This window comes from Sander lucioperca, chromosome 14 (assembly GCF_008315115.2).
Source record: "Sander lucioperca isolate FBNREF2018 chromosome 14, SLUC_FBN_1.2, whole genome shotgun sequence".
NCBI classification, from domain to species: Eukaryota; Metazoa; Chordata; class Actinopteri; order Perciformes; family Percidae; genus Sander; species Sander lucioperca.
The window spans coordinates 8,281,763-8,300,458 of NC_050186.1; the positions used below are offsets into that span (position 1 = coordinate 8,281,763).

Consider the following 18,696-nt stretch of genomic DNA (forward strand, 5'->3'; position numbering starts at 1 on the left):
GTAAACAGCACCTGTACTGTCGTATAACATTCAAGTCACACGGAGTAAATTGTAAAATCACACAGTGTGTGTTTAGTTTGCTTGAGTGTGTTGTGCAGTGTCCTACAGTATTTTGTGTAACATCAGTCAGCATTGAACTGACAGGATGTGATCAGTTTCTGTAACATGACTCGTATGTTGTTGTTCTTGCAGGAGGAGATCTTTACCTCACTATTGCAGAGACATACACTGCTATAAAGAAAATCAACACTGATGTGAGAGTCCAGACCTGGGGCCAACAGTGTTACCGTGAAGGTTCCTACTGCGAACGCAATCAACGTCAAGTGATCAATATTAAATCTGTAAAAGCTGATCTGGGTAAAGAGAATGATAAGTGGGAGGTTGAGTGGGAGCCTTGTAATGATCATTCCAAGTGGTGTGTAGCTACAGATAATAATAATAATTTGATCTGTATCGCTGATGTAAACAGAGCAGTCACCCAATATGAAAGGCCGGGGGGGGCACTGTGCTTTGAACATCAACAGGCAAGTGACCTATTTAAAGGTCTTATTGCTGGAACTAAGAATTGCCCAAGTCCAGCCGCCTTAAAGCGTCGCCACTCGTCCCCTGACCTTTCACAATATTTTGCCTCTAAGAAACCTAAACTTGACCCTGGCTCTGACTCCAATAATGAATGTGACATTGAATGATCGATAGGATAAACACGCCTCTCCTCGCCGTCTACAAGTCCTGTTTTTTTTTCTGGTGTTTGGATCTGAGTGTGCTTCGGTTTTTCACTTTCAAATTATTATAAATTGACATATTTCTGAATCCATAGTGAAATACAAAAGAGGATGGACAGAAAAATAAATAACTTCTAAAAAATTAGAATCGCTACCAATTCAAGTCAATTTTGATGTAATAAGTTAGTAGTTTGAATGTTTCTAACTTTTAAAACATTTAACATTTTAAGGATTGCACCAGCTGAAATAGGTCTAACGATGTCATAAGTTACAACTTAAATATTACACCATGCCCTCAGCAGATGGAAAATCCTCCATAAAATAGCAGTTGTCATGGCGCGTTGTTTTGTCAGGTAACTTGGAAGATGAGGAGGAGCGAGCGGCTGTTTTGAGTTCTCCGGGACAGATTCCACTCGTAAGATATCTTTAATAATTTTGATTAATACTCCTCTGGCTTCTGTTTTCCAGGAGCTGAGAGACGTTACTGTCCTGCTGGCAGCAGACTCGTTAGATAACCTTCTGATTTACAGCTTCTCATTTACAACAGTGAGTCAGTGTAGCTATCATTATGTTTGTTATAACGTTACAAGTTCATCTGCCTAACAATAATATAGTCACCTTATATTTCCCCATGTTGTAGCTGACGTGTCTTTAGCTGTAGGTTAATGTATATCATCACCTAATCATAACCCTTAGACCTAGTTTATGTAACGTTACATTTCTGTTGTTGAAACGTTAGCTATTTTAAAGGCAGATTTATGCTTCTGCTTTAAATTGACTCGTAGGTACGTAGAGATACCACACACACACACACACACACACACACACACACACACACACACACACACACACACACACACACACACACACACACACACACACACACACACACACACACACACACACACACACACACACACCAGCCTTTAGTCTTGTTGAGAGAAATTGTGTGTATTCTGAGTTGTAACAGCAGAGGGGGACAGAGCGTCCAGGTGAAGATGCTCTGAGGACGATGTCCCCCATTAGGCCGTAGGGCTTAGATTCAATTGGTAATACAAATAAATAATGGTAACTATTACCAAGCCAATAATGTTAATAATAAGAAACATAAGTGTGCCGACAGTGCATTGTGGGTATCCTGAAAGTAGTTTAACAGACATGGTACACACATTACATTGTCTGAAAATAAGTAATCATGTTTTTCCTTCATATTGTTTTACAGCCCGTTTCCTAACTCGTAAAATACAGACTCTTAGGCAGCGTCTCTCAGCGTCAGATACCCAACGCAAAAATCACCTCTCAGCGTCTGTCTGGAACGCAGCGGGCAGAGCAGCAGTTTAGCGGACTGTGTTTCTGCTTGTGATGAAGATATGTTAACATTCTGCGTTTAATTAAAAAAATAATCTAAATCTGCAGAAAATCTGTGAAATTCTGCGTCCGCAAATTCTGTCTGGCCCTGATGATAACCAAGAGTTCAACAAGTCTGATTGTCTTCTACTTTAGATACCTTTGTGCTTACTTTATGATGTATGAACATGTGTAATAGCAAGAGAGGGGGAGGCCTCGATTTGTACTCCATTATACAATGGCTCTACAATTCCCTTAAAAGAATTTTGAATGAGGTAATTATAACTTAATCTTTTATAAAGTTGTAAAAGTGCTATTGTGCTTTGTGAGGAATTGGTGAACAGTTGACTGTGAACTAGGACTCGGTGCCTGTTGGAAAAACAGCTTTCTGCCTTAAAAGTCCAACACACAATGGAGGCTTGGTTCTGGAAGAGTTCAACAGAGAACAGGTCTTACAAACAGTCAACGTAAACCAATTCATACATTTAGTTTAGATACTTAAAAACACAAATTCTGAGTGACTAAAAATGTAAAAGTCACACTACCAAATTGAGAAACCGTTAATTGAATAAGTCTACAAATAAAGGCCTGTAAAAGCAGTGTTGGGTGTAACGCGATACAAAGTAACAAACTACTTTTTCGGGTAAAAAGTAGTGTAACGCGCTACTACTAAAAATTTGGTAACGAAACGTAGTTCCTTTTTCAATTCGGCACAACGTTACTTTTCCCAGAGACAGATTTGACAGCGACACTGCCTTCTCAGCTGCGCGCTCACAAGCTCCACACGGGACGTGACAGAGGCTGGTAGCAGAGCCAAAGCTAACTTTTGAGAGCGTTTTAAACTTCGTAGCTTTTTGCTGGACGGCGCTCTGAGCCAGGCAGACACAAAGCTGACAACCTCACAGATGGATGCGGTGGAGACGGCCTCATACATACACGCAGCGGACCGCTGCATGGACATGCAAGGATTTCCAGAAAAGAGGCTGCATGTGTCTACGACAATGCACGGACCATCGTGGCTGCGCGACCAGTACAAGTCGATACAGACATTACATAGTATACACTAACACTGTGTAACGCCGATGACCTGCTGATGTGCGTTCAACCCGCGCTGGACTGGTTCATAATGAATCAGCCGTCCCTCTGTGAGGAGAGAATCCAGCCTGCAGTGGAGTTCAGACACTTCACTGATAAACCAGAGATTGGCTTTATGGTCAAAGATAGTTTTTGTATAATTAACTTCAGTCTCTGCCAGAGACGCCTGCTTTTAAAAGTAACGTAAACGTAACGAGTAAAGTAAAAAGTTACTTTCCATAGGGGGTAACTAAGTAAAGTAACATTACTTTTTTAAGAAGTAACGAGCAAACACTACTTTTTAAAAGTAACTTCCCCAACACTGTAAAAGACATAAGACACCAGCTCTGACCCTCCCTCCCCTCTTGCTATACTGTGTCATTATTGGCTGTATTACTGTTAAATAAAAATCATTTAAGAACCCAAGGACAGCTCTGGTGTGTGACTTCATTCTCCAGGTAGGACAGTAAATTAATCCGGGATCCCCACACTACAGCCCACGCACCAATATCAGACGCACGCACCACATTTTTCAGGTAAGAGGGCTCTAATTACCCCCCCCCAAACCCAGTGATTAAAGGCCGAAAAAAACACTGCATCGCAAAGTTTATCCAAATGCTAAATCAGGCTCGAACTGTGTGGGACCCTCTATCACTATTAATAAAACTAAAACATATGTACCAGGTGGAGGTGAAGAACCAGGAAAATTTGGGAAGGGCTGGGGATTGTTTAAAAATATTCTATAGCGACCTGGTGAAGCCGTTTCTTGAATGAAAAAAATCTTTTTAATTTTTTAATTTTTTAATTTTAAAATGTTCTCTCTGTCTCCTCCAGATATCTGAATGAAATGTCACTAAATACTCTGACTGTACAGTCTGGAGAGTTAAACTGTGTTGTGTTGACAGCTGTAGTGTGTTCATGTTCTGTCAAAAGTACATTAATGTAACTGCTTTGGGGAAATTTTTTATGTAAACATTGACACTTAATAATGCAGAAGGTTAGAGGGAAACTTGTAGAAATGTCAGAGATAATTAGTTTTGCAACTGAAATATGACATTGAATCAGAAATTGAATCAGGAGTTCAGTGGTGATACCCAGCTATAGTTATTAATCTCACAGTCATACAGGTCAAAGCATTAAAACTACTGCTATGCTATAATGATATTTACTTATTAGTAGGGGTGTCACCTTTTGACTTTAATTTGAAAATTGATCAAAAAGAGATTCACCCAGAATTGTTCTCTCTCCATCACCTACTTGTGCAGATCTCAAGAAAAAAAGAAAAAACAGAAACAGTGTAGCTTAGCAGCCATTAGCATGCAGCTAAAGACACAGGGGCTGCAGTCCAGTAGTCTTTTTTTCTTAGGAAGGTTCCCAATGGAGAGAAATGATCTGTAAGTAGTTAAGTGGCAGCCATGATGAGCGCCGGTTGAATTATCTAAGTGACAAGGAAAGATGCTTCAATGCTTCCTTTGTTATCTCCTTTAGCATAGGAAACACTGGACCATAATTTACCCAAGGAAAGGAGATAATGCCATCCCACAATTCCTTACAGCATCTGTTAAGTTGACACATTACCATTTGACAATTTATAATCAAAATATAAAATGTAATCAGAAAATAAAATGGGGATGAAGTAATATTTTCCACCGGTTGTCCATGTTTATAAAGCCTGCATGAAACTCGGTGAGAACGCACTGGGCAATGTTCTTTCTGTAGTCATGCATGTCTTGACCTTCCTCCACAGCGCTGCAGAGGAGGGTCTGGCTAGTCCACACATCATGTAAAGCAGTAGCAGTAGTGTGCACATCCATCATGTTGATCTCCGTCTTTCACTCTGAATACGTCACGTCATCCACAAGCGAACGTCATCCACAAGCGACAGCAGTCGGCGGGGACGAGGCAGCCGGCAGCTGCCTTCAACCTCCTACCTAACAGTCGGCTCTATCGCCTAGTTTTAATTATACTAATAAAGTGTTTTTAAAACCAAAGATACATTTTTACGTGTAAGTAAGTATTAGCCTCACGCTAATTTATCAAGACTAGGCCTACCGGCTAAACTAACGCTAGCTTCATGGCAACCTCTACACCTGGCGAGTCCCCACTCCCCCTCAGGATTTCCTCGTTGTTCAATAATACAAACAAAGAAATTGCTGACCTCAGGGAAGATGTTCGTCGGCTTTCCGAGGACTTAAAAACCAAAGATGCTTTGTTAACCGCCTGCTTGGACGTGGCTCATAATCAGTCGCTCCGGATCTCATCTCTCTCGGCGGCCTTCCAGGATACCGCGCCATGGGACCCAGCTGCCTGCCCACGCCCATCGTCCTGCTCGACACCGGTTATCAAGCCACCCTGGACTGAGGTGGTTTGCGGCCGAAAGAGATCCTCGGGTAGGGCTCCATCGCCTCCTGCCCTCAGCCTCTCCAACCGCTTCAATGCTTTGTCGGAGTCGGAGGTGGCCAGTGCGGCTCACCGGGCTCGCCCCGCTTCAAAGCAGACTGACCAGCCGTCGTCACGGAAGACGATTGCTACCGCGCGGCGAAAGCTTGTGAGGGATGCGGTAGTCAGACGGTCCGGTGGCCTACACTGCCTGGATCGGCCAAATGACAATGTTCCTCAAAAACAATCTCCACAACCGAACGGTAAGCAATCTTCCTCTTCTTTTCCCTGCCCATCTGAAACCGACACTGACTGTTTTGCTCCCGTCACCGGCTATCCACACCCCCCCACTCCTCGTCCGCTCTTCCCCCTAACCACAGTAATTATTGGGGACTCCATCACTAGAGACCTACGGTTTCATAATGCTGTCACACACTGTTTTCCCGGAGCCAAAGTTGCAGACATCCTGGCTAAAGTTATGGACCTGATACCCTCATTTCCGACCTCTATCAAACGCATCGTGGTCCATTGTGGACATAACGACATGTCCACTCGGATTCAGGAGTGTGAGCGCACAAGGCGAGACTTTACCACTGGGAAGCACTGGGAAGTCGGTTTTTATTTCGGGCCCACTTCCATCTCTAGGTCGCGGATCATGCCTCTTTAGTAGACTACTCTCCCTTAACACCTGGCTCCAGCTCACATGCAGCATTCACAAGATAGGTTTTATTGACAACTTCAATCTGTTTTGGGAACGTGGCTCCCTGTTCAGCAGGGATGGGATTCATCCCAATACACGCGGAAGCCAGATGCTACGTGGAAATTTGCACCACGCCCTGCATACCCAGACCTCTGATTGACTGTTTACATCCCGTAAACACTCCCACAAGCACACTGACTAGACACACTCTCCCAAAGTCAATAATCAGAGATACAGCGCTACACGCCCCTCTGTGCTCCCTTCAGAGCAATCACCCATTCATAATCCCATAACCACCGTGTCTGTCCCCCGACTGAGACTGTTTAAACCAAACGCTAACAAAAGAGGTGCTATACTAAACAACCTAATTGGAATTAAAACAACCACTGCAACGATAGAACAGAATAGGAAAATCAAATGTGGACTATTAAATATTAGATCTCTGTCATCGAAAGCATTATTGGTAAACGAATTGATATCAGATAACCACATTGATTTATTCTGCCTCACCGAAACCTGGCTGGGCCATGACGAATATGTTAGTTTAAACGAAGCCACTCCTCCCAGTCATAATAATACCCAAATTCCACGAGGCTCAGGCCGAGGAGGGGGAGTTGCAGCCATATTTGACTCGAGCCTGTTAATTAATCCTAAACCTAAACTAAATTATAACTCGTTTGAAAGCCTTGTTCTTAATCTTCAACACCCAACATGGAAAACAGTACAGCCAATTATATTTGTTGTTGTTTACCGAGCACCAGGTCCATATTCTGAGTTTTTATCTGAATTCTCAGAGTTTTTATCATGTGTAGTCCTTCAATCAGACAAAGTACTTATTGTAGGTTATTTTAATATCCATGTGGACGTTGACAGCAATAGCCTTAGTACTGCTTTCAATTCACTGCTAGATTCTATTGGTTTCAGTCAGAGGGTGCATGAGGCCACGCACTGTTTTAACCACACCCTTGACCTTGTGCTAGAATATGGCATCAAAATTGACGATTTAATAGTATTTCGGCAGAATCCTTTATTATCAGACCATTTTTTAATAACTTTCGAATTCCTACTACCAGACTATACGAAATTAAATAAAAGTTTCTACACTAGATGCTTATCTGACAGTGCTATAGCTAAATTTAAGGAAGATATTCCAACAGCACTTAACTCAATGTCATGCCTTAATATAACAGAGGACCGTTATGTTAACTTTAGTCCCTCCCAACTTGATAACTTTGTAGACGCTGCTACGGCCTGCCTACGGACTACTTTAGACTCGGTTGCTCCTATCAAAAAGAAGATGATGAAGGAAAGGAAACTAGCACCTTGGTATAACTCCCAAACTCGCAAATTAAAACAAATCTCACGAAAACTTGAAAGTAAATGGCGTTCCACCAAACTGGAAGAATCTCGTGTGGATTGGCAAGATAGTCTAAAAAATTATAGGAGGGCCCTCAGAAATGCCAGATCAGACTATTACTCATCACTAATAGAAGAAAATAAGAACAACCCAAGGTTTCTCTTCAGCACTGTAGCCAGGCTGACAGATAGTCACAGCTCTGTTGAGCCATCTATTCCTATAGCTCTGAGCAGTGATGACTTCATGACCTTTTTTAATGATAAAATTATAACAATTAGAGAAAAAATTCATCACCTTCTGCCCACAGCTTCTAACGGCTCACCATTGGGCGCAGGAGGGCTAGAGAGAACGATAAGACCTGATACTTATTTAGACGGCTTTTATCCTTTAGACCTCCAACAATTAATGTTAAGGGTCTCTTCAGCTAAGCCAACTACCTGTCTCTTAGACCCCATTCCAACGAGGCTACTTAAAGAAGCACTACCCGTGGTCAATACCACATTACTAGATACGATCAATATGTCCTTATTAACGGGTCACGTACCGCAGTCTTTTAAAGTAGCTGTGATAAAACCTATTCTGAAAAAACCCACCCTCGACCCTGAGGTCTTAGCCAACTATAGACCTATATCTAACCTCCCCTTTCTCTCCAAAATCCTTGAGAAGGTAGTCGCTAATCAATTGTGTGACTTTCTGCATAGAAATAGTCTATTTAAAGACTTTCAGTCAGGATTTAGAATGCATCATAGCACAGAGACGGCACTGGTGAAAATCACTAACGACCTAACTGCTGCTGACAAAGGACTTGTCTCCATACTTGTCTTATTAGATCTTAGTGCTGCATTCGACACTATTGACCATACCATCCTCTTACAGAGACTGGAACATTTAGTTGGCATTAAAGGAATCGCACTAAGCTGGTTTAAGTCCTATTTTTCTGAGCGATCCCAATTTGTTAATATTAACGATAAACCATCCAAATACGCTAAAGTTAGCCATGGCGTTCCTCAAGGCTCAGTGCTTGGACCAATTCTATTCTCTTTATATATGCTTCCTCTAGGCAATATTATTAGGAAACACTCAATTAACTTTCACTGTTACGCAGACGACACCCAATTATATCTGTCAATTAAGCCAGACGAAAGCGGTCAGTTAGCTAAACTTCAAGCGTGCATTAAAGATATAAAATCCTGGATGACCCAAAATTTTCTGATGTTAAACTCAAACAAAACGGAAGTTATTGTGCTGGGACCCAAGCACCACCAAACTTCATTATCTAAATATATAGCTACCCTAGATGGTATTGCCCTGGCCTCCAGCACTACTGTCAGAAATCTAGGAATCATTTTTGACCAGGATCTATCCTTTAACGCCCACTTAAAACAAACCTCAAGAACAGCCTTTTTCCATCTTCGTAACATTGCCAAAATCAGGAACATCCTGTCTCAAAACGATGCTGAAAAACTAGTCCATGCATTCGTAACTTCCCGGCTGGACTACTGTAATTCTTTACTATCAGGCTGCTCAAATAAGTCCCTCAAGACCCTCCAGCTGATCCAGAATGCTGCAGCACGTGTTCTGACAAGAACTAACAAAAGAGATAACATTTCTCCTGTATTAGCTTCTCTGCATTGGCTTCCTGTAAAATCCAGGATTGAATTTAAAATCCTTCTCCTGACCTACAAAGCACTAAATGGTCAAGCACCATCATACATAGAAGAGCTCTTAGTACCTTACTGTCCCACTAGAGCACTGCGCTCCCAGAACTCAGAGCTACTTGTGGTTCCTAGAGTCTCTAAAAGTAGAATGGGAGCCAGAGCCTTCAGCTACCAGGCTCCTCTCCTGTGGAACCAGCTCCCAACTTGGGTTCGGGGGGCTGACACTGTCGCCACATTTAAGAATAAACTGAAAACCATCATCTTTGATAAAGCTTATAGTTAGGGAGTATAGGAGGAGTTGCAGCATAGTAGAGTAGAGGGAGGCAGGAAGTACAAGCCCGTTCCGGCAGGGGAGAGTACGAGCCCGGTCCAGGGCCCCTCTCTTTAGCCTGTCTCTCTTAGTTATGCTATTATAACTCTAGACTGCTGTGGGAAGCTCCTTCCAAGGACACAATGAGCCGCTCCCTCTTCTCTCTTTTCACTTGTCTCCTTTTGTGTGCATCTTAGTCCCAGAAATGCCTGTTACTAACCTAGCTCTGGGGAGTTTTCTCCCCGGAGTCCCTTTGCTTCTTCTTCACCCAGAACATCGCCTTGGAATTGGGTGGCACCTACACCGGGGTCCTGGGTGCAGCTGACGCTATGGACTTACTACACCCTGCTACGCTCTGCGTTTCCCCGCAGTGTCCGACTGCGTCCTGCCGCGTCCAACCGCGTCCACCCAGGCTGCTGTGCCACACTACACCCCGTAACACCCTGCTGTGCCCTACTATGACATGAACTACTACGACTACCATTGTGATCACTGCTTCACTATCTTTATTATGACTATTATTGCCACCATTCACCACTCCCCCAACTGGTGCCGTCAGACACCGCCTACCAAGAGTCTGGGTCTGTCCGAGGTTTCTTCCTAACAAAAAAGGGAGTTTTTCCTTGCCACTGTCGCAATAGCTACTGCTAATGCTTGCTCTTGAGGCACCCACTGTAATAGTTGGGGCTTCGTAAAGTACAGAGTTTGGTCTAGACCTACTCTATCTGTAAAGTGTCTCGAGATAACTCTTGTTATGATTTGATACTATAAATAAAATTGAATTGAATTGAATTGCACATCCCCACCGGTGAGGTGCAGGGCAAAAAGGAGCTGGATATAACTTAAAAGAATGAGGGGCCCGCACTCTGATAATTCTCCCATATGTTTATTGTGCTGCTGAAAAAAGAACAGAAATAAACTACTTCAAAGTAGTAGTAGTAGTAGTAGTAGTAGTGTTGTCTCACCAGTCCACAGTTCTGTTGTTGTTTCTGCAGGTCACTCTGCCATCAGCGCTCCAGCAGAGCAGACTGACCATCAGGAAAATCCTCCACATAACTCCCTAAAACACACAATTACAGCAACAGTTACACCGGCACATTCACTGGGCTTGAATATCACATCATCCTGTTTTTATTATCGCCATTACAAAAGGTTTTAAAGTAATTAATTAGTGAGGAATTTGGCTTATAGGGGACAAAAGCTATAAACATTCTTCACCTGATAGTCAATGCGTTATATTTAAAAATCCTTAATTTGGTACCAGACATTCAGTTTTTGATAATTTCCCAGTTGGTATTTTCACATTAATTAATGTATCATTCATTCATACATCTCTAGTAAACATCTTTATTGCTGGCTGCTGTTTGTGTTTGTGGCGCCTTTAATTATAGATTTGAGTGAAAGTGACTGGATATTAAGCAATATTATACATATAGCATATTACATTATGCCATATGGCACATATTAAGGAGTGCATCATTAAACATTTCACATCAATGGTCATCTATTAAACTGATTAAACACTTTACTACCTTTTGTTTAGTTTTTTTAGGAACACATTTTGAAAGGACTGTTGATGTAACAAACAGGAAGACAGACTGATTCAGAAACTGTCACGGGAGTGGCGAGGCTTGGACCCAAATACAGAGAAGAAGGAGCAGTGTAGAGTTCAAAGATTTAATTAAACAATGGTACAACAAAAAGCATCCTGAAGAAACAGGCAAAAACTTTCCAAAAGTACTGAGGATACAAAAGACCAGGAACAAGGAACAAACTGGAAACACTGACAAACATACCATACCAGAACAGAGAAGCACAGAGCAGAACAGAACACGACAGCACAGTCCAAGACAATGACCCGACAGTAAGTTAGTAAGTCAGTAAGTAAACAAGGGTTGACAAGGGGCATGTGACACAAGGGCTGGTGAACAGGTGAAAGACATCAGGGCGGAGAAGACAATCACAAAGGCGGGAAAACCAAAAGACAGGAAGTAAAAAGAGACAACACATGGAAGAACAGAGGAACTACCAAAATAAAACAGGAAGCTGAAAACCAACAGAAAACATGAAACCAACTGAACACAGAAAGTTGACATAGGGACGAGACGTGACTGAAACATCCAACCTGTGATACATACCTGTGTTTTTAAAGTCCTGGTCAACCCAGAAAGAGGTCCAGAGAAATGGATCTGAAGTTCCTGAAGTTTGGTGACGTGGTGACTACAGACACTGTCTGGAAGAAAGAAAATAAATTGTATGAAGTATAAATGTTAGATAGTATGTTCAGTTATTAGTTAAATGTTTCCGAAGTTCTCTGGTCCCAGTCCTCTTGTCTCTCTCTTTCTCTCAGATGTTTCACATTTATTGACCCAGCTCTGAGCCATATCACCCTCTGTCCTCATCCTTGGAGATTTTAATTTCCACATCGACATCAACTGCAAATCTGCCACTGAATTCCTGGAACTTTTAAACTGCTTCAACTTCTCAGAACATGTTAACTTCCCCACCCACACTCATGGTCATATCCTCGATCTGGTCTGCTCCGCTGGTCTCACAGTAAATCATCTCTCCAACATCAACCTCTATATCTCAGACCATCTTGCAATCATCACGGATATCAACATCCCCATTCCTATCCCAAAAGACGAGCACAAAATCTCATTCAGGAACCTCAATGTTGTGAGTGTGACAGAACGGACCCAAAAGCAGGACTCAAAGGGTTTATTTGGGTTAAAGGGATAGGTAAGGGAGAGGGGCTGGGAGGAGACGGACACGAAGGAACTAAGCGAAGGCACGATGACTGTGGCTGGGGAAGGTGAGGAAGCTCAGGGAGGATGGGGAGGCCGAGGGCGAGGAGTCCGAGGAAGAGAAGCTGGAAAACGGGGAGCCGAGGAGCAGAAGAGGGGAAGGCTGGAAGCAGGAGCAGAGGCGGAATGGAGCGGGGAGCTGCGAGGAGGGGACCGGGGGGTGAGGCTGACTGGAGACAACAGAGCATGGTGAAGGTGATGACTGCAGGAAACAAACAGAGAAAGGGATTTAGGCAAAAGTACAGACAAAGGCAAATACACGCACTTTCTGGAGGCGCTTGTAACATGTGTCACCATGTTGGCTGAAACAACGATCAAGCGAGGATGGTGAGTAGATCTGGGGTTTAAATACTGGTCTTGATTGGAGCTGATGACTGGCAGGTGAGTATGGCAGGAGAGGCGATGACGAGATGAAGAACAGGTGTGGGAAGTCAACTGGCCGGTGCAGGCAGGGGGGAAGGGAGAAACAGAGAGAGGCAGAGCCAACAGAGAAAACGGCAGGAGACACAGTGGAAAACAAAATAGAAAACAAAACAGAAAACTCACAGCCAGCCGACCCCAACCATCCATCCATCCATCTTCTTCCGCTTATCCGGTAACGGGTCGTGGGGGTATCAGGTCCAGCAGGGGACCCCAAACTTCCCTTTCCCGAGCCACATTAACCAGCTCCGACTGGGGGATCCTGAGGTGTTCCCAGGCCAGGTTGGAGATATAATCCCTCCACCTAGTCCTGGGTCTTCCCCAAGGCCTCCTCCCAGCTGGACGTGCCTGGAACACCTCCCTAGGGAGGCGCCCAGGGGGCATCCTTACCAGATGCCCGAACCACCTCAACTGGCTCCTTTCGACGGGAAGGAGCAGCGGCTCTACTCCGAGCTCCTCACGGATGACTGAGCTTCTCACCCTATCTCTAAGGGAGACGCCAGCCACCCTCCTGAGGAAACCCATTTCGGCCGCTTGTACCCTGGATCTCATTCTTTCGGTCATGACCCAGCCTTCATGACCGTAGGTGAGGGTAGGAACGAAAACTGACTGGTAGTTTGAGAGCTTTGCCTTCTGGCTCAGCTCTCTTTTCGTCACAACGGTGCGATAAATTGAGTGTAATACCGCACCCGCTGCGCCGATTCTCCGACCAATCTCCTGCTCCATTGTCCCCTCACTCGCGAACAATACCCCAAGGTACTTGACCTCCTTCACTTGGGGTAAAGACTCATTCCCTACCTGGAGAAGGCACTCCATCGGTTTCCTGCTGAGAACCATGGCCTCAGATTTAGAGGTGCTGATCCTCATCCCAGCCGCTTCACACTCGGCTGCGAACCGATCCAGTGAGTGCTGAAGGTCACAGGCCGACGATGCCATCAGGACCACATCATCCGCAAAAAGCAGCGATGAGATCCCCAGCTCACCAAACTGCAACCCCTCTCCACCCCGACTACGCCTCGATATCCTGTCCATAAATACTACAAACAGGATTGGTGACAAAGCGCAGCCCTGGCGGAGCCCTGAAATGAGTCCGACTTACTGCCGAGAACCCGGACACAGCTCTCGCTTTGGTCGTACAGAGATTGGATGGCCCTGAGAAGGGACCCCCTCACCCCATACTCCCGCAGCACCTCCCACAGTATCTCCCGGGGGACCCGGTCATACGCCTTCTCCAGATCCACAAAGCACATGTAGACCGGTTGGGCATACTCCCAGGCTCCCTCCAGGATCCTTGCGAGAGTAAAGATCTGGTCCGTTGTTCCACGACCAGGACGGAATCCGCATTGTTCCTCTTCAACCTGAGGTTCGACTATCGACCGAACCCTCCTTTCCAGCAGTGTAGCAGAAGTGTGATACCCCTGTAATTGGCACACACCCTCTGGTCCCCCTTTTTGAAAAGGGGAACCACCACCCCGGTCTGCCACTCCTTAGGCACCGTCCCCGACTTCCACGCAATGTTGAAGAGGCGTGTCAACCAAGACAACCCCTCCACACCCAGAGCTTTAAGCATTTCTGGACGGATCTCATCAATCCCTGGGGCTTTGCCACTGTGGAGTTGTTTAACTACCTCAGCAACTTCCACCAGGGAAATTGACGACAATCCCCCATCATCCTCCAGCTCTGCCTCTACCATAGAGGGCGTATTAGTCGGATTTAGGAGTTCCTCAAAGTGCTCCTTCCACCGCCCTATTACCTCCTCAGTTGAGGTCAACAGCGTCCCATCCTTACTGTACACAGCTTGGATGGTTCCCCGCTTCCCCCTCCTGAGGTGGCGAACAGTTTTCCAGAAGCACCTTGGTGCCGACCGAAAGTCCTTCTCCATGTCTTCTCCGAACTTTTCCCACACTCGCTGCTTTGCCTCTTTCACGGCAGAGGCTGCAGCCCTTCGGGCCCTTCGGTACCTTGCAACTGCCTCCGGAGTCCTCTGGGATAACATATCCCGGAAAGACTCCTTCTTCAGTCGGACGGCTTCCCTGATCACCGGTGTCCACCACGGTGTTCGTGGGTTACCGCCCCTAGAGGCACCTAAGACCCTTAGACCACAGCTCCCCGCCGCAGCTTCAGCAATGGAAACTTTGTACATTGTCCACTCGGGTTCAATGCCCCCAGCCTCCACAGGGATGCACGAAAAGCTACGCCGGTGGTGTGAGTTGAAAGTCTGTCGGACAGGGGCCTCCTCCAGACGTTCCCAATTTACCCGCACTACCTGTTTGGGCTTACCAGGTCTGTCCAGAGTCTTCCCACACCCTCTGACCCAACTCACCACCAGATGGTGATCAGTTGACAGCTCTGCCCCTCTCTTCACCCGAGTGTCCAAAACATACGGCCTCAGATCAGATGAAACGATTATAAAATCGATCATTGACCTTTGGCCTAGGGTGCTCTGGTACCAAGTACACTTATGAGCATCCCTATGTTCGAACATGGTGTTCGTTATAGACAATCCATGACTAGCACAGAAGTCCAACAACAAACAACCACTCTGGTTTAGATCAGGGAGGCCGTTCCTCCCAATCACGCCTCTCCATGTGTCTCCATCATTTCCCACGTGCGCGTTGAAGTCCCCCAGCAGAACTATGTAGTCCCCCACTGGAGCCCCATACAGGACTCCATTCAAGGTCTCCAAGAAGGCCGAATACTCCGAGCTCTTGTTTGGTGCATACGCACAAACAACAGTCAGAGTTTTCACCCCCACAACCCGCAGGCGTAGGGAGGCGACCCTCTCGTCCACCGGGGTAAACTCCAACGTGGCGGCGCTCAGCCGGGTGCTTGTGAGTATCCCCACACCCGCCCGGCGCCTCACACCCTGGGCAACTCCGGAGAAGAAAAGAGTCCAACCCCTATCCAGGAGTATGGTTCCAGAACCAAGACTGTGCGTAGAGGTAAGCCCCACCAGATCCAACTGGTAGCGCTCCACCTCCCGCACAAGTTCCGGCTCCTTCCCCCACAGAGAGGTGATGTTCCACGTCCCCAGAGCCAGCGTCTGCTGCCCGGGTCTGGTCCGTTGAGGCCCCTGACCTTCACTGCCACCCATGTGGCAGCGCACCCGACCCCAGCGGTTCCTCCCACAGGTGGTGGGCCCATGGGTTGGAGAGAGAGGTGCCAAGTAGCTTTTTCGGGCTGTGCCTGGCCAGGCTCCGTGGCAAACCCGGCCACGAGGCGCTCGCTGACGGGCCCTCCATCTGGGCATGGCTCCAGACGGGGGCCCCGGGCTTCCTCCGGGCAGGGTCACTCCATCTCTACCTCATTTTTTCATAGGGTTTTTGAACCATTCTTTGTCTGGCCCCTCCCCTGAGACCACTTTGCCTTGGGAGACCCTACCAGGAGCACAAAGCTCCAGACAACACAGCCCTCAGGTTCATAGGGACACACAAACCTCTCCACCACGATAAGGTGATGGTTCCAGGAGAGGCCGACCCCAACCATCACACTCAAATCCATAAATCGATCTGCTCTCTCAGCTTCTCTCTCGATTCAATATCTGCATCGCATCAGGTATGAAAATCAGCTGTACCAAAACATGGAAGTGGTGTGCCATTTACTAGCCTGGTCCTACCAGACTCTGGTCCATTTCATTTGTACAGAGAGTCTGGCCTCTCTCCATTGACAGGTGTTACCTTTAAAACTATTGGATCTGCCCAGAGCCACTCTGGATCTGCCATAACCAATCGCTAACATTTGGTCATGCGCATGTGCAACAAGAAGGGAGACAACAACTATCGGCTTATGTTGAGCATTAGCATCGCTAGCCATTAGCCTTAGCCAGCTCCTTCACCACTAACAGAGCGAGCTGGAAAATCAAACTTTTCCTGAACCCCGTGGGGAGGAGGGCCACAACATCATGGCCACCAACACAACTCAGCAAAGATTGTTCTTGCTCGGGCTTTAACTTTAACTAACTTAATCTTTCTAGTGCACATCCTCAACGTCATCGTTCTCAGCCGCTCCCTCTGTTCGCTGATTGGACCGCCAAATATTTGACCGGAGAAAACCCAAGAATATACCGCAAACCCAGACGGAGTACTGAAGGAAAATTAAAATTGAGTGGAAGTACGTAGAAGGGCAGAGCCAGGCTAGCCATTTACCACGACTAGGAAACTTTAACCACTTATAAACCTGCTTGGGTTTATGCATGAGCAGTCTGGCCAAAAGATCCGCTTTAGGGGAAACCTACAGATTAGAAAAGTGTCACCACTCTCTCGTTGTGTCTCCATGTTTTACATATAAGAAAAACATTATTTACATGTGGCATTTTTGGTTGAACCGAGGAGAAAATAAAATCGGCTACTTAATTTGGGGTGAAGGGAGGATATTGGCGTTAGTGGGGCAGGCAGAGCATTTGGGGTGCCTAGAACTGGGCCCATCCCCAATGTGTAAAGGCCTTTGTGTAATCTGACTTGTTCTAGTTAAGCTTTTTTTGCTATTTTACTTTGTTTGACTTTTGTCTTGTTATATTGCCTTACATTTCTTTAACATCTTTTTTTCATTTCATTTCATTTATTTGTTTATTTGACAGGGAAATGTTCATTAAACATAAAAAAGTAACGGTAAATGAGCCAGAGTTAGCTACCAGGTTAATTTTCAACTGTTTATCCATGGGCAGTTTTAAAATGGCAACCTAAAAAATAAAATGGCGTATTAGAATCAGCACATAAAAGCACCATATATAGACTAATATCCACACAGGTACAATGCATAACAATAAGTAACAAACACAATATATAACATAAAGACAGTGAGTAAAAATCTAACAGACAAACTTCAGGCAGGCAGCAGAAGTCAAAAGGCAGTCAGAAGCAGAGATGTTCACAAGTCATTTTTTGGAAGTGCAAGTCAAGTCTCAAGTCTTTTGCCACGAGTCCAAGTCAAGTATCAACTCTCTGGCCATCTGATCTGGATACAACTATAAAGATACAGTGTACCTGTTTCCAGCATTAGCACAACACTTAGCGATGGTTAGCTTGTCACCTGTGAAGATATATTCTAAATGTAACGTCTAATGTAATGTAACGTCTTTCACATTATCCAGTGATTGACCTATCGGGATGCGTTTTGAGATGCCTGATGAAGTTTGACGTTGTTCGGCATCATTTATCTTGGTGCCACACACCTTGCATGTAGCTGTTCTCTTACTGCCACTGTTTACCAAGTTATTGAAAGCCAAACTAATGACAAAAGGCACAACTCCAGGAGGACTTGGTGTCGCCACCGTCAATGCATGCATGCGTTACGTTGCACATTATGGCAAAGGGCAGGGGACATACAGCTCGTCATACGTTTCCCCAATGTATATGCGCCAATAAAAGAAAATAGGAATATATTTAGATTTAAAAAGCAATAATTGCATGAAAAAAGGTTGTTGGCGAGTCTCGAAGCTCGAGTCTGAGTCAAGTCTGAAGTCTTTTGGGTCGAATCGCAAGTCAAGTCTTAAGTCAGCTGTTTGTGCAACTTAAGTGCGACTCGAGTCCCCATCTCTGGTCAGAAGTCTAATCTGTACGTTGTTTACGTTGTTTATGTTTATTAGTAGTCAAGGCAAAGGGTAAAGTAAAAAGAAATCTCGATTTCTAAACCACTAACAAGGCTCAAAATTGCACCACACTTCCATGGTAGCATAATAAGGGTCCCTCCATGTAAACCAGAGCATTGAGAACTTTGTAAGTGTACAGACAGTTTATTAAAAAGATAGATTATAAAGACAGTACCATTCATGTATACATGCGGGCACCATCTTAGGAAAACAGTCATGACCAGTCGAATCACGAACGCTGTGTTTGAGCGATGTTAGTGGTTACTGGTTGCACGGCATTCGTTGTTCGACTGGTTTTACTTTACCCTCTCCTCCGAAGACTAGCTTTTGCGGTA

General features: G+C 45.2%; 1 protein-coding gene and 1 long non-coding RNA gene across 7 annotated transcripts in view; one reads left to right on the top strand and one right to left on the bottom strand.

The window, feature by feature from the left end:
• Positions 1-707, top strand: part of LOC116057126 (deoxyribonuclease-2-beta-like) — a 240,191-nt gene extending 239,484 nt beyond the window's left edge. For all 6 annotated transcript variants that reach the window (XM_035991879.1, XM_035991877.1, XM_035991878.1 and 3 more), the window contains exon 9: positions 193-707. In XM_035991879.1, coding sequence (XP_035847772.1) covers positions 193-689 — 497 coding nt within the window. In that variant the 3' untranslated portion in view covers positions 690-707. The remainder of the gene's footprint in view (positions 1-192) is intronic.
• A 9,830-nt stretch (positions 708-10,537) lies between these two features.
• On the bottom strand, positions 10,538-11,788 carry LOC116057135. Its single transcript, XR_004106740.1, has 2 exons — positions 11,686-11,788; positions 10,538-10,607 (listed from the first exon to the last, which is right to left on the bottom strand). It is a non-coding gene; the product is annotated as an uncharacterized LOC116057135 (long non-coding RNA).
• Between the last annotated feature and the right edge of the window lie 6,908 nt (positions 11,789-18,696).